Source organism: Nasonia vitripennis (assembly GCF_009193385.2).
Source record: "Nasonia vitripennis strain AsymCx chromosome 2 unlocalized genomic scaffold, Nvit_psr_1.1 chr2_random0007, whole genome shotgun sequence".
Classification (NCBI taxonomy): Eukaryota; Metazoa; Arthropoda; class Insecta; order Hymenoptera; family Pteromalidae; genus Nasonia; species Nasonia vitripennis.
In genome coordinates this window covers 756,133-772,874 of record NW_022279614.1, presented here as the reverse complement: position 1 = coordinate 772,874, position 16,742 = coordinate 756,133, and the positions used below count along the sequence as shown (strand labels likewise).

Here is a 16,742-nt window from a genome sequence, read left to right as displayed (position 1 = left end):
ACGCGTACGCGAGATAACCTTTTCGTTCACGAAACCGAACGTAGAACTGCCGTTCACCTGCGAGACGGATACGACCAGAGAATAGGAAAACGATTCACTGACCTTAAATCCTTCTAGCTGGAGCACCGGGTGAGGTTGAAATTGAGGCATGTCCGTTCGGGAGCAGTCGGGGCAGGCGAGTCAAGTCAAGAGAAGTTTGTAACTGGGGTTTTCGTGCTACCCCAGTTATGGTGCAATCCCTTGCCCGGGGCTTGGAAAATGAACCGGTGGCGCCAGGCGCTCCTCGTGAACGCCAGAGTCTCGCGACTCTGTTTCCCGACGCGAAGGTTTTGCACGTGGTTTGCTCGGCTAGCTTGCTCAGCCCCGGAAAACGGTGAGGAGAGAGGGCGGTTCGGACAAATTTTGCCATGTTACAAAGTATATTCTCATACTATGCGGATTACATAAATTATCACATTTTCTGACGGTCTGACAGTAAAATTAGTTCAAACAAATAACATAGTAAAAGAAGTCTCTTTTTTCTACTGGTTTTAATATCTTTGTTTATGTATATTTATTAATAGGTAACCTCGCAAGTCAACGATTGACCTCCAAATAAGCTATTTATTATCGAACAGTTCGATAAAAATTAATTCATGATAGATTTTTTCACTGTCCGTAAGATTCCAAGTGAACGAATGGTTCTTTTGGGCTCAAACTTAAGAAGAATACTTTGTAGTTTTGATATGAATGCAGGGATTTTAATTTTAATGCTTAGAAATGATTTGGCAATGAAAAAATTGAATTCTTTTATTTATATTTTTTTTTGCCTATTCCGGCACCGTTTTGTATATAAAACATTTTCTAAACATTCAAATCAAAATCCCTGCATTCATACTAAAACTACAGGTGTAAAAAGTGTCCTCTTTGAGTTTGAGCCCAAAAGAACTATTCGTTCACTAGAATTCTACGGACAGTGAGCTGAAATCAGTAAAAACCACATTTAGAGAAAATTAACATTAAAGTTTATGATTATTGTTGAAAGTATAACTTAAACTTAAGTGCTTACCAAATCCTTTGGGACCAAGTTTTCTGTGTTCCAGACACATAGACCTTGACTCTCACCAATTATGAGGTATATTCACTCATACCTTTGGGCTCTTTACGGCTTTTCTTACTTGCAAACAAAAAAAAGGCATTTCATGAATTTTCATAAAAATGTAATAAAAAGGTTATTTTATTCTTAATAATGATAACATAATGATAACTTTATACTTATCTTTTCTTTTGGTCACTGTGTTGAATCTTCAAGTTAAAACTGTAGAAAATTACCAGTCTATCCTCCAAATGTCATCAAGCGGGTTAGTGTTACCAGGGTTAGGTGAAAAAGATAAAATAAATCAGTATTTTAATTTCATAAAAATGAACTAAAGCAATACAGAGAAGAATACTTTTTTTCGTTATCATTACAAGGCCTTTCATTGAAAAATATTTCAGTGCACACTGCCTAGTGTGCTACTGCAGCGTGAGAGTCCTCTTCTTGCAATTCCCTGGCTCTCCTCCTGAGGGTTCGTGCTTACTTTGTGCTGGCCTAGACTTGTCACTAAGCATGGAAGATTCACTGGGGATCACCGGAGTTTGCCCACTCTGCAGCAGCGACCACCTCGAACTGCTCTAGGATCCTCAGCAAATTAAAAGTCCTTCTTTCTTCACGAACCATCACTAAAAGTGTTTAGTCCGGGAGCTCCAATCTCTGTAGCGGCTTTTTCTTCCATCACTGCATTTTCCACGGAGTCCTTGGCCACTTCTTCACACATTTCACTGAATTGTTCGTTGATTGAATCATATGCAGACTGATCCATGGGTTCAAAGCAGTCCATCAACCCACAAAATGTTGATAGACCAGCGTGTCTAAGTCCAAGAGCGCGATTTGTAACCACTGCTCTTCTGTTGTTTTCCCAAGCATGGTTCTTGACGCCAATTTTTCAGCATGAGTTGATAGCTGCCAACTAGCCACACTCAATTCACGCTACTTCAATCTCGAATCCTAATCCTTGAGCTTCGGATTCGCCAAGTTAAACTTTGTCATGACATTGGTTGCAAATCAAAAGTTCCTCGATCGCAGGAAATACAATGTTGATATCAATCAATCTATTCCTGACCTCAGAGGTTTCTTTCGCTGCAGGAGTTTGTATCTTTTTTGCTGAACTTGAAGGTCTTGAATTGTTGGCAGGTTCATCCTCACTTGTTACTCCTAGTAATCTTCTTGGCCTCTTTTTGCCTCCTCCTAGAGAGTACTTCTTGTCTGGATGGGTAATCGCAAACCTTCCCTTGGCATCTCGATGATCACACACATTTTTAAAATCATTAAACTTCACTCTTTTTTAAAAAAACTTCACTGCTCTGCTTTTAGACTAACACTTTACTTTTTTTCTTTTTTAAGGTTATAAGCTATAAGCTATAACCCTAAAATAACCCTGCATAAACACTACAAACACTACTTAGATTATTTTAAAATACTTTAGAAAAATGTCAGCTTAATTTATGTACTTAGATATCAGCTGTGTTTATTCAGTGTAAAATACATCCCAGATCTATATCAGCTGTGTTTTGTAATATTTGCTGTTTGCTAGCAGAACAGCAGAACGGACGCTCTAGTGTTGGGTTACGATGGTAGCGGGACCGTCATAGACCATATGACGAAATTCTGACATTTTTGTGACAGCCGTCACGTCAGAATTAACAGGTGTTGAATTTGAGACAGTCATAATTTAAGACGTCACAATCCAACTATATCGTTTTAATACAGTGTTATAGCCTTTTATGTAATTGAATTCCACTAACAAGAAAGGTACCCAACCCGAACTCACCGATTTTGATGATTTTCATATATGTTGTAGAACATAAAAAAATAAGAGACACGTATTTTTTTTATCGGCTAATTTTCACTTTTAAGGGGTAAAAACCTCACCTAAAGTTAACCCCCAAAAAGCGTTTTTTTTAAATATTTCGGCTTAAAATTAATATTTTTCAATGAAACAAATTGGAGGTTATTTCTTACAAAAAGAGCAAGTATTTCATGGTGATTTGAAGAGTAAGGGTAGCATCCCCTATTTTTTAGGGGTTGAAAACATATATTTTTTGGCATAATTTTATAATAAAAATGTTTAAACCGACTAAAAAAAATTGGAAAAAATGTTTAAACATCCTTAACAACAAAATTTAGTTGACGTCTTTCGGTGTTTTCATAAATATTATCCCTAAGGGGGTAAACCACCCCTAACACAAAATAACTGTAAATATGTAATTCAATACATAATATTTCGTAGAAAGTTTGTATATAGAGGTTTTCGAGGTCGCTGATTACAAATATGTTATCAGATTTTGAAAATTCAAAATGGCGGATCCAATGTGGTGGACGAAAATGTCGAAAAAATATTTTAACTTTCAAAAAAACTTGTTTACAAATGTGTGATGTTTGTAGCCTGTACATGTGAACTAAAGAGCCTGAAACCCTAAACCCCTAAAGAACAAATAGGCTAAATGGTTGTGCTTTTTAACCAAACGACTCCAAACCCCTAACCTCCAGACAAGCCGAAGGCCTATGCTTTACCGTAGACACGAGTATAGACATATTACCGATATTTTATTCTATCATTTTGTATGTAACAAATAACGTCTCGTTTTATGTTTCAATCAAAGATTATTTATTTTTCTGCTTTTATAAATTAGCATAATTTCAAAAGTAATTTCATAAATTATAAAGTATTTCATAAATTGCATAATTATATAATTTTATAAATTCAAAAAGTCCACACTTTTTTGCAAATGAAAAAACATAGGTTAATAAAATTAGTTTATCAAACTCTTTTGCGTTTTGTAGAGACTTACTAATAAAATTTAATGTTGTCAAACTTGGGAGTTTTTCATTGTTACAATTATTTCGTAAGCCGAAAGTTTTTTAGATGAATTCTCGAAGTAATGATTATTGTATCTATAGTAAAATATTTACAGTCTGGAATTCCATAATAATACTATTTGCTACGATTTAATGAATTTATCAAAAAATCTAAATTTAATAATAAATATTATTCTAATTATTATTATTATTTTTCATTATCATTGCTATTATCAGTATTACTGTTATTATTGCTATTGCAATTATGCTTATTCTTCTTCTTATTATTATTATTATTATATTACTATGATAATTTTTGTTATTGGTAAAAATACATAAAAGAATATTAATACTCGAACTTCATTTGCAATTAAAGAACACGTTGTTATTGAAAGGTAATTTTATATGCATTCATTAGTTTAATGAATGTTATCGTACATTCAATGATAATTCCACAGATAAATGTCTTTCACTCATAAAAGTTGTTGACAATATGTGCGAATCAGTATGTTCTTTTTTTAGATTGTTTTCATCGAGTGTTTACCTCAGCTGCCTGTGTTATTTTTTAGGCAGTGTGTGAGTTTTGTGGGTATTCTAGTTCGATGCCGGAAAGTACGAATAGTACGTCTTTTTGTTTGTCAGTGGTATCATACAGTTGTAGAAAATTTTCTTTAGTGATTTTATATAGATTTACATTATTCAATTTCAAAGTGAATAAAAGTTGAATAACAGCAAAAATAGAGTTTTACGAACATCACAAAGTGGAACGAGAATTCTTCTCCAATGCATAAATTAATGATTTGATTCAATTTACATTCACTCGTTTTATTCTGGTAGAAATGTAGCAGTCGTGCCTTACATGCAAAAACACAGCTTGTATAAATTTTACCGCTTGTTTTCATTTTAGATTGAAAAATGAAAATTAATCCGTTAAACGTTCTAAACTTATTATTAGCATACTTTCAAGCGTTAAACATACCAGATAGTGTCACGAATTATCACGAAACAGAGTTGGCCGAAAAAATAAAAGAAATTTTAATAGATGCAACACATGATTTCAACGATGTAGAAATGATTACTGATGACTCTTTGGATTTTCAAGAAGAGTATAAAGACCATAATGTGGAAATAATTGAAGATGAAGTGCAACATCATTTTCCTGATCCGGATATAGCACCAACAAATCAATGTACAGCAGATAATGAAGAACTAGATTTTGAATACAAAAAAAGAGCTGTAGAATTTTGGAGAAGTAGCAAAACGAAGCAAAATTTAAGTCTCAAAACAGTGCAAAACAGATTCAAAAAAGTATCATCTATTAGTCAGCTACGTCGTTGGGCTCATTCAATTAATAAAGGTGGCACGTATAGAGAAAAAGTAGCACAAATTTGTCAGTATACCCTGGATAATTTTCAAGCAGCTCTCGACAGTAGTTCAATTATCCATGATGAAGATATAATTCGATGGGCCTTACAAGCTAAAAAAGAAATTGGTTTTGATGATATTAGATTCAAAGCTTCTAAACATTGGTTACTCAAATTTAAGCAAGCACACCGAATAGTTTCTAGGAAAATAAATAAGTTCATAACAAGCAAAACACTAGAAAGTAGTGCAGAACTTACGGCTAAAGCTGAAGCATTTATCGATGACGTTAAATCGTGTATACCAAGGATTGGACTCGAAAATTTGTATAATACAGATCAGAGCGGATTTCAGCTAGAAATGCATTCTGGAAGAACATTAGCAGTAGAAGGAGAAAAGCAAGTGCAATGTCTGGTACAGTCAATTTCAGCAACAACGCATAGTTATACTATACAGCCACTAATATCAGCTACTGGACAACTGTTGTCACCGCTATTTCTTGTTTTAAAGGAACCAAGTGGCAAGTTTGGCCCTATTGTAGAACAAAACATATTTAGACCAGAAAACGTGTACGTGGAAGCATCCAAATCTGGAAAATTAACAACAAGTAAGGGAACTAATAACAATTTTTACATTGTAATATCGTTGATCAGTTAATTAGTAAGTCGTTTAATTGCAGATCACTTCAAAATCTGGTTGGAAAAAATATTTTATCCCTATGTAGGCCATCGCTCAATACTATTACTTGATTCTTGGAGTGGTCATTGTGACAAAGTTATAGAAGAAACAATGCCACAAAATAAAATTATTAACATAAAAAAAATTCCAACTGGAACCACAGAAAAAATACAACCACTTGATGTCTATGGATTCCGTATTTGGAAAAACTTTGTCCGAACATTTTCTGATAATGTAATGTTAATGGATCATGATATGAATTTACATGTGAGAAATAATATAATTAAACTTCAATCATTGGTTCACAACCAACTGTCTTCACCGAGATATATAGATTTGTTTAAATATTCCTGGTATAAAAGCGGTTACGTCAATGAAAAACCAGATAAATTTGATAATGATTTCAGTTTTGGAAAGTCTTGTGCAACACATTGTGAAATAGAAGGGTGCACAAACATTGCAATTGTACGATGTGGTTGGTGCAAAAAAGCATTGTGCTTTAAACACTTTTATGAGGAATACCATTATTGTAAAAACATCGTAAAATAATATATTTTATGCTCAATACAAAAAATGCACTATGGCAAAAGATAAAAGATTGTAGATTATTATTATACTCTAATATTATAAACAAAAATACATTATTAGTTGAATTTACAATAAAGGAATTTCAATAACATTCTGATAACAATTTCTACGGAAATTATAAAACTGCTTCACACACAGAATTTTCTTGTTTACAAATTTAGGAATTTGAGGTGGTTTGGTTAAAAAGCACAACCATTTAGCCTATTTGTTCTTTAGGGGTTTAGGGTTTAAGGCTCTTTAGTTCACATGTACAGGCTACAAAGATCACACATTTATAACAAGTTTTTATGAAAGTTAAAATTTTTTTTCGACATTTTCGTCCACCACATTGGTTCCGCCATTTTGAATTTTCAAAATCTGATATCAGATTTGCAAAGAGCGATCTCGAAAACCCTTATATACAAACCTTCTACAAAATATTATGGATTGAAGTATACTTATAGTTATTTTGTGTTAGGGGTGGTTTACCCCCTAAAGGGTAGTATCTATGAAAAAATCGAAAAACTTAATTTGTTTATTATAGATGTTTACAAATTTTTTCCAATTTTTTTAGTCGTTTAAAACTTTTTTATTATATAAAATTTTTTTTCGATATTTCCGTCCGCCATATTGGTTCCGCCATTTTGAATTTTCAAAATCTGATAACATATTTGTAATCAGCGACCTCGAAAACCTCTATATACAAACTTTCTACGAAATATTATGTATTGAATTACATATTTACAGTTATTTTGTGTTAGGGGTGGTTTACCCCCTTAGGGATAATATTTATGAAAACACCGAAAGACGTCAACTAAATTTTGTTATTAAGGATGTTTAAACATTTTTTCCAATTTTTTTTAGTCGGTTTAAACATTTTTATTATAAAATTATGCCAAAAAATATATGTTTTCAACCCCTAAAAAATAGGGGATGCTACCCTTACTCTTCAAATTACCATGAAATACTTGCTCTTTTTGTAAGAAATAACCTCCAATTTGTTTCATTGAAAAATATTAATTTTAAGCCGAGATATTTAAAAAAAACGCTTTTTGGGGGTTAACTTTAGGGGAGGTTTTTACCCCTTAAAAGTGAAAATTAGCCGATAAAAAAAAATACGTGTCTCTTATTTTTTTATGTTCTACAACATATATGAAAATCATCAAAATCGGTGAGTTCGGGTTGGGTACCTTTCCTTGTAAGTGTTCTCTTTTTAGTTTAGAATTCAGTATGTTAGCAGCAACGTGTACGGGTGTTAAGAGCATGCCAGCTCGTTTTTTAAGTTTCTTAAAACAAAGTTCAATTTCGTTATAATTTAACAAACACAAAATAAAATCTTTTAAGTTTTAGGTAAAATGATGGTTTATTTCATAATAGGCTTTACACACTTCACTTATTCTTGAGAAGTCAACAGATTCTAGTATCGTAATCCATGCAACAATAAGATTTAAAAAGTCAATCAATTTCTTTATTTTTATCCAAGTTTCTTCTTCCAATAATACTTCTTTTGTTAACTTATCTAATATTTTTTCAGACTTTGGTGAAACAGCCAACAATTGTAAACTTTGTTTGTTAAGATAAACAGTTTTTAAACGTTTCAGAGAAGAACCCCATCGTGTATTAGCTGGATTTTTCAAACTTACAGGTTTACTTTCATTTGTACTCGAACTTTGGATTTCTTTCAATAAAGGCGTTAAAATTCATGATCTTTTGAATTGATTAACCACAGATACAGCACATTTTAAAATTACGTTTGCAGAGGGTATCTCTAAAATGTCTTTCACTAAAAGGTTCAGAGTATGTGCTGAACAAGTATGGAAAAAATTATTTCATTTTCATATTTGTTCTAAGCGTAACATGAACTGTTTTAAAATTGGAAGCATTATCGGTACAGACCCCCAGAACTTTGTTCTTACCTACTTCATCTATTACTTTACCTATTTGTTCAGCTAGGTAATGAGCATCTTCAGAATTAGACAATGTTTCTATCGTCTTAAAAAAAAAACACTGGCTCTGGGGTATTCAATAAGATAACACCTTCATTTTTCACATTAGTCCATAAATCACACTGCAGTGCCAAACAAAGTGCATTGTTTACTTTTTTATTTACATCCTGTTCAACACTCCGATAAGCATTATCTACCAGTTCACAAGAAAGTTGATTTCGTATTGGAAGTGTAAATGATGGGCACAAAGCATAAAACAGTTCTCGCCAATACTGATTTTTTGTTAAAGATAACGGGGAGCCAGAACAAGCAGAATCTATTAGCTATAGCTTTAGCTAATAGATTCTGTAAATTATACTGAGCATCTTTACTCAGTCAAATTTTTATTAGTTTATCTGCACTTTTTTTATTGATTCTTCAAAAACGGAAGAGCACTGTTTGTCGTTTCTATTATTATCAGTATCATTTTCACTATTTTCTTCATCATCAGAGTATTTTTCTATTCTTTCTTTTACTTAATGTGAATTTTATGGATTCTTTAAGATCAGCTGGTATATTGGAGCATTCAATTAAATGGTTACTCGTTTTTGTGGTGTGATAAGCATAGTGTTTTCCACAAGACTGACATTCATAAACATCAATTTTATGATCACTTGTATCTTGTGATAATTTTTTAAAGTACTGTAAAACTAGTTTTTTGAGAGACATCGTTAATTGTTACTGAAAATTAAGAAAAAAATAGTATATTATGCAACTAGGGGGGAAAATTGGTTTTCTCTAGCGAGGGTGATGTTTTGAGCACGAGTGGGAGACGAGGGCGCCTACACCCTCGCTAGAAAAAGCCAATTTTCCCCCCTAGTTGCACACCGTACGTTTTATGATAAGTGCACGAATAGGCCACTTATCATGCATATGAAAGGAATGGGAAATTCAAGAACTTTTCAAAGTAAAACAAAAGTATATCGAAAATTTGAAAATTTTGATAATTTTTCGTGGTAGAGATGTTGACGATAATATTTCCAGAAATAGGCAAGATTTGTATGGACTGGGTAGATTCCAGTCTCAACATATCGGTAGAAATCCCATCTAAAATGACCTGGAAGAATCCTGGAATATTTCTAGCCAGATCCGATAGAAGTCGTCTGCAAGAGTTGTGGCTACATAACATAACCTTGCTTTTTTATGGTTCTTAATATTTATACGTGCGACCGACTTTTAATTCGCGTGTATACATCATATACATATATTACTGATACACCTATAAATAATATTATAACAAATATAATAAGCCACAATTACAAACAGTAACCAAAAATACCCCTTATTACGCCCCGGGTAATTCATTACCTGGCCAAGCAAACATTAGTTTTTCCGGCATAATGAATAGCTTAGCCCAAGTTCTTGAAGTAAAAATAAATGGTCGAAAATGTCCGTCCCTATAAAAAATGCGAGCTATTTGAAACAGAGTGAAATTGTTCAAAAATGCGTTCAAAACGAAAAACCGAAAATTCTCGTTTTTAACGCATTTTTAAACAATTTCACTCTGTTTCAAATAGCTCGCATTTTTTATAGGGGCGGTCATTTTCGACAATTTTTTTTTAATTCAAGATCTCCGGCCATGCTATTCAGTAATGCCGGAAAAAATAATGTATAACTTTTTCCTCCCAAGGGAGTAGTTTTTTCCCGCTGCTAAGAAAAACTCGATTTTCCATTCATTTTACATGCATGGAAAGTGGTCTTTTTCGTGCACGTATGATGAAAAACAAATTCCTTAGTATACCCTCACTTTTTGATGTAGAAATGTAATTTGAATTACATTATAAAAAATCTTGTACCTTATAGTATAAGATACTGTATGTATAGACATATTTTAGCATACAGCTAAACTAAATTACAGCAAAATATAAATAAACAAAAAATGAAATAGACGTTGGTGAACGTATAAATTTGCGATTTTTTTAAGTGCACGTGCCAAATGAGACGTCACGTCACAACTTTATGATGTCATGTCATAATTTTATGGCCGTCATGACGTTAAATTTGTGACGGGTCAGAGTCACACTTCCAACACTAGGTCGCTCTGTCCTCCTCCGACACATTGATTCTAACCTTCCCTACAGGTGGCGCGCGATATTTGAATCCAAATGAATGTCCCTACGTTTCGATCAGAGCCCTATATAAGAAGCGAAACTAGACATTTATCTCGAAAATAACGCAAAAAATCTTATCAATACGCTCAAATTTATTTACTGAAATATGTATGCAGAGCATAATATACGTATATACTGCGGTAAAAAAATAGTATTTTCAACATTTATAATAAAAATTTCTTTCAGATTAAATTTATAAAACTTACAATTAAAATTATAAGTCGTATTAGACAAAAAATGAAAAATACGCAATTTTACGAAAAAATGGTAAACATTTTGTTTTAGTATTTTGCTTATAACTTTGCGGGAAATTTTTTTTTTTATAACTGGGTTTCAGGAAGGTGTTCTACGGAAAATTTCCTGTCAAAATAAGCAATAAAAAATCGAAGTTTTTTCGAAGTTTAAAGGTGTTGTGTCCCGTTAAATAGTCATTGTTCGTTGTATGCATTTTTCCATTTTTTACAAAATCTTAAAATTTTATACCTAAAAAAACTGAAGCCAACTAAAGGAAACTCTAGCAAACTAAACAAAACTAAAGTAAACAAAAGATTACTATTGTCTGTGTTTAATGCCAGCATTTTTCTGCTGTCATCTGCATTCATGAATGTTTTCTTCGGTTGTTTTTTTTTCTTTTTCGTGAGGGATTCAAGATATTGTTATGATTTAATATAAAAGTAAATATTGTATTATGTATTATATTTAGTACAGAATATAAATTTTATGATTGTTATAATCTTACAATTTACATTGTATTATAAATTTTAATCAAAAAATTTTGAATAATATTAATAATAACTAGCAATAATCACCTTGATCGCTACCGCTCGCTTGGTTGTATTTCAATGGAACTTTTTTTTAACATGTAGATTATAAATAAGTACATTTAAAATAAATTTTTTAGGATTTAAATTTTCAATTATATAAAAGTTAACATTTTTAAAAGATAAAGTTTTGATACCAAGAATTAATTTATCACCTTCTAAATGAGAAATACCATTTAATATGTGACGAAAACAATTTCCTTTAAGATTAGGTTTCGCAATGACAATAAATACATCACAAGGACAATCATATAATAATGTTGGTATTTACTTGCCATCACCAGTTTTTAGTCATGGTCAATTATACGTTGCTCTTTCAAGGGTTAGGCACAGACAAAATCTAAAAATGTCACTACTTAACAATGCTATAATAAAAGGACTAAATACAAAAAATAAAATTTTTACTAAAAATATAGTATACAAAGAAATTTTGTAATTAGTTAGAATTATTATATCTCATACTCAGCAGCAGCATATTAGAATATGTAGCGCTGGTATCTATAATGATATTTTATCAAAACCGGCAGCAGCATCTATTAAATACAGCGCTGGAATCCATAACAAAATAATATAATAATCGGCAGCAGCATCTATTAAATGCAGTGCTGGAATGCATAACACAATAATATAATAATCAGCAGCAGCATATGTAGCGCTGGAATACATAAATGTCGTTTAAAATTGCTTGACGAAGAGACGATGGAATCACTACTCGATGTTCAAAAATCAAGCAATTTGAAGATAGACTATAAGAAGACTCAGGCGCTTTGTATCCATGACGAGATAAATCTTGACCAGCTTTGAGTAGTTGAACAATTTTACCTAGGTTAGAATCTTTACGAGTTTCCTTCGCAATCTGCTCTGCTCGTACAGAAAACTGATTGATCTGATTGATAATAAATGTGTCAAAAGAATCAAGTTCTGTAATTTATTCAATAGTGTCAACCGTTGAAGGAAGTGGAGCACGTAAACAATAATCTGCATTTGCATTAGCTTTAGTTGGCTTGAACTTAATATCGTAGTTGAAATGAGCTAAGTAATCAGCATAATTAACCATTCGACTAATACAAAGAATAGGAAGTGATTTTTCAGGATGAAAAATCTGTATCAATGGCTTGTGATCTGCAAACAGCGTAAAATGACAAGCGTATAAATAATTGGAAAATTTTTAACAGGCCCATACAATAGCTAAAGCTTCCTTGTCGATTTGAGGATAGCGTTGTTCAGTAGCAGTTAATGTATGGCTCGCATAAGCAATTGGCCTTTCGATTCCGTTGCTAAGTTTATGTGATAAAACAGCTCCGAGTCCTACTTTGCTTGCATCAGTGGCGAGTATGAGAGGTAAGGATGGGTCGTGTGGCATCAAAACTTGAGGAGAAATGAGAATATTTTTAAGCTCTTCGTATGCTTTATAAGCAGTTGGCGACCATTGAAAAGATGATTTAAGAAGCATGTCCCGAAGTGGTCGAGCTTTTATAGCTAAGTCAGGAATGAATGAATTGTAGTACGTAGCTTTACCAATAAACAATTCTAATTCTTGAGGTGTAGACGATTTAGGTGCATCGCGAATTGCCTTGGGGTGAGAATCAGATTTATGAATGCCTTGTGTATCCAGTTTATGACCCGAAAATTCTACAGAATTTGTAGAGAAAACACATTTACCACGATTAAGACGAACACCATTTTCAAGAAGACGGATCAAACACGTTTCCAGAATAATCAACAATTCTTCGAAACTTTCAGCACATACAACGATGTCGTCGAAAAAATTTTCAATTTTCTGCGCTGTAAACAGCTCGTGTAGGACGAACCAACCCATGTGTAGGAGTATTGAGGGTTACAGCACTCGTCGTCAGCAGGAAGATGAGTGTAAGCATCTGTAATATCAAGCTGTGCGTAAATTTTGGCTCCTTTTACTTTGTTGAAAATGTCACTAGTTTTTGGAATAGGACATTCATATATTATTATACGTGGATTCAACGTAGGTTTATAATTTCCAGTTATACGAATATCACCATTTTTTTTAATAACGACGCGTGTAGGCGAAGCCCACTCGGAAAAATCAACTTTTTTGTAAAATCCAGACGCAAGTTTAGCGTCAACTGCCTTAGAATATTTGTCGCGTAACGTATATGCTATATTTTGAGCACGAGCAAAAACAGGAGAAGTTCCAGGTTTAAAATGTACCTTAACTGAAGGTCCGGTAAGCTTTCCAGCTGTTTCACTGAAAATTTCAGCGTACCTTGTCAAAAGTTGATCCAGCTGTGCTTGTTGATCACGAGTTAATGAAGATGGAAGAGTAGAAAGGGCATTAACCTTGATTGGAGAAAAGAGTTCGGTCCAATCAATTTCATGACTGAATTGTGCGATCCATTCACGACCAAATAAGGAATCGTAAGAGCCTTGAATAACGTAGACCGGAAGTTGACGAGATGTAGAACCAAATGAGACATTAACAGAGCAAGTCCCGATGCAGTTGAGGCGATGTTGTGAGAAACTCATAAATTTCTTAGAAGTTGGCTGTAATTGAAAATTAGGTTTGAGGTTACGAAGTGTATCGCTAACAATGAAACCATATGGTGCACCAGAATCTAATTCCATATTTAATTTGTGGCCTTCAATGAGCACTAGAAGTATTGTGCAGGCTCTTCAGAATTTTGTATTTGAGAAGTAGAAAGTGAAGATGAAGCTCTGCAAACTTTCGCTATGTGCCCACGTTTTTTGCACTTATGACACTCAGAAGTACGAAATGGACACTCACTACGTTTGTGACGTTCTCCGCATCTATAACAAGCGTACTGACCTTGTTGTTCACCATGATCTTGCTTCCGAGAAGCACCGCGCGACGTATGTGAAGCATTCCGTTTATGCTTGAAATGCGTCGTTGAATAAGATAGTGCATGTATCTTATTAGAAGTAGAGGTAACCTCATCCGCTGTTTGACGAGTTAACTCCAATGTATGTGCTATTTCGTAAGCGTCTTTGAATGTAGTAGGTTTCTTGGCGATTATTTCGTCGCGCATATCACGATCGGTGAGACCATGTAGGAGCTGTTTAATCAGCACCCTGTCGAGAAATGTGTCGTATTCGCAGAACGTAGCCCCTTGTTTTAATCGTAGTGAGAAATTAGCAGTGGATTCATTCGGTAGCTGTACAATTTGTCGGAACTTAACACTTTCTGCATATTTATTTTTCTTGGCGTCGAAATGTGCAATTAAAACAGTGCGAATTTGTTGATACGTACGATTTTTTGGTGTATCAGGAGCAACAAGAATTTTTAGAGTATTATTAAGTTCTGAGCTCATATATACTCGAGCTAAATCACCGTATTCTTCTTCCGAAATTTTACTTAGTTGTAATGCCCACTCGAATCTCTTGAAATAATCGTTGACTGTCGTTCCGTCGGATGAACGATATTCTTGATACTTGAACGGAGGAGCTTTGGGTTGAACTTGAGAAGTAGATTCAGGCTGGCTTGTAATAGGAGTGGTAACTTGTGGAATAGCAATCCTCAGAGCATCCGCCAACGCCTTAGTCACAGCAGCAATCAATGCAGTAGAAGGTTTCTCTACGTTCGACATGTTTATGTTGACGTTGATTTGTATTGAAAATATCCACTTTTCACTATTTCTCTCTGCGTGATATTGAAGTAGAATATAGAAAATCAACTAATCGGCGTATTTCCGAAACCAATTCTGATACCAAAATATTGTATATGTATAGAGTAAACTTAGAGAAAGTGCAAGGATGTTTACTCAGAGATAGGTTTATTTTGAATGACAGTTATTATTTACAATCAATAATATGAAGTTGCATGAAAAACAATGGAACTTAAAAAGAACGTTAATTGAAACATACTACAATAAGTATGGCGCTATCATATATAACAATATCATGCGAATACTGCCAATGAAATATAAGAAAAAATATGACTCTCTAAAGAATTCCTTACCAGCACAGCCACGCCGTGAGAGTCAGTCAACGGAAGAACGTTGGCTAACGCTGGAAGGGAAAACTACGAAAGCGTTGGAATCAATTTGCAAGTAATAGCTTATAGAATTTTTCTAATATTTATAGATAGTATATATCTGATATGCAGTCTACGCATGCGCAACTTTGTATATAAATAGCCAGAGCAGTGCTTTTTATAGCTCAGTCTGTTTTTGCCCTTTGAAGCGGAAAGATCGATAAATCATGAAAATATTTTAAAAATATTATTTTAATATTTTTCTAATTCACTTTTTATTTCGAAGGATGATAAGCGTGATTGGTAAACTATAGAAGACTAAGCATTATCTAGTCACTTTAGACTACATCGATTTCCAAATTGCATCGATGTTTGTATATACAGTCTACGCATGCGCAACTTTGTATATAAATAGTCAAGACAGTGCTTTTATAGCTCAGTCTGTTTTTGCCCTTCGAAGCGAAGAGGTCGATAAATCATGAAAATATTTTTAAAATATCGTTTCAATTAATATATAATTGGTACATAAGCAAGCGCACTGTAAAAGAAGTTCAAATGAGATACGAATTATAAATAGGTCACTCCAATTCTTATAAATTAAGAAATATAGATAGTGTGACCCTGAAAGACCGAAGAACTAGAGAACCGAAGAACCGGAGAACCGCAGAAAAAGTGTTCATGCTTAATATAATGTATAATATATGACGGGCGATATTAGCACGTCATAAGCTCAGCATGCCGCGAGAAGAAAGACTTGTACTAAATCCACACTGTTACAGGTACCAGCGCTGGCAAGGCGGGGAGAGCCGCTGGACGACACGAGAGAGGCGGAGAGAGGGGGAGAGAGAGAGAAAATTCGGCGACACGCGACTGAGACGCGTGCCGCCAGATACGATCCGACCTTTGAACTAACTCCTCGCGAGACGCTCAGTACTTTCGGGAGATAGCTGCTAAGAGAGTGAAAGTCGAAGTGTGTGAGTGTGCGTGCGTATACGACGTTGCGCCTCGCTACCGCATCTAGAACTGCACCGACGGGGTTCCGACTGCTGACAGCGAACATTAGGGCGATACCGGCTAACTATAAGTGCCAGCTCTCTCTCTCTCTCTCACGCTACACTCGCCAGGGCTCTCCTTATCCTCCCTCGTACCTGCGACCTCGCTTGCTCGCATGCAAGCCCTGTATATAGCTTATCAATAAACGATGTGACTGTCCCTCAACAATCTCGGTAGTCGTTATTTTGCGTGTTCCTACGCGTACACTTGTATCTCGCTCCATCACCGACCCAGCCGCCTCCGCGGGCTTGCGTCTCGTATATGTACGAGATCGCAGCGTAACTGGCCTGGCCGGAACCTATTCAGCACTCGGTGCTATCC

At 34.3% G+C, this 16,742-nt stretch overlaps 2 protein-coding genes across 5 annotated transcripts in view; one reads left to right on the top strand and one right to left on the bottom strand.

Annotated features, from left to right (window-relative positions):
* LOC116416484 (SKI family transcriptional corepressor 1 homolog-B) overlaps positions 1-16,742 on the top strand; it is a 767,432-nt gene that overhangs the window by 254,764 nt on the left and 495,926 nt on the right. The gene's annotated exons all lie outside the window — the stretch shown is intronic.
* Positions 12,330-14,982, bottom strand: LOC116416490. The gene is made up of 5 exons (XM_031925231.1): positions 14,205-14,982; positions 13,589-14,028; positions 13,213-13,507; positions 12,575-13,033; positions 12,330-12,523 (listed from the first exon to the last, which is right to left on the bottom strand). The coding sequence occupies exons 1-5, from the start codon at positions 14,980-14,982 to the stop codon at positions 12,330-12,332; spliced, it is 2,166 nt and encodes a 721-aa protein (XP_031781091.1).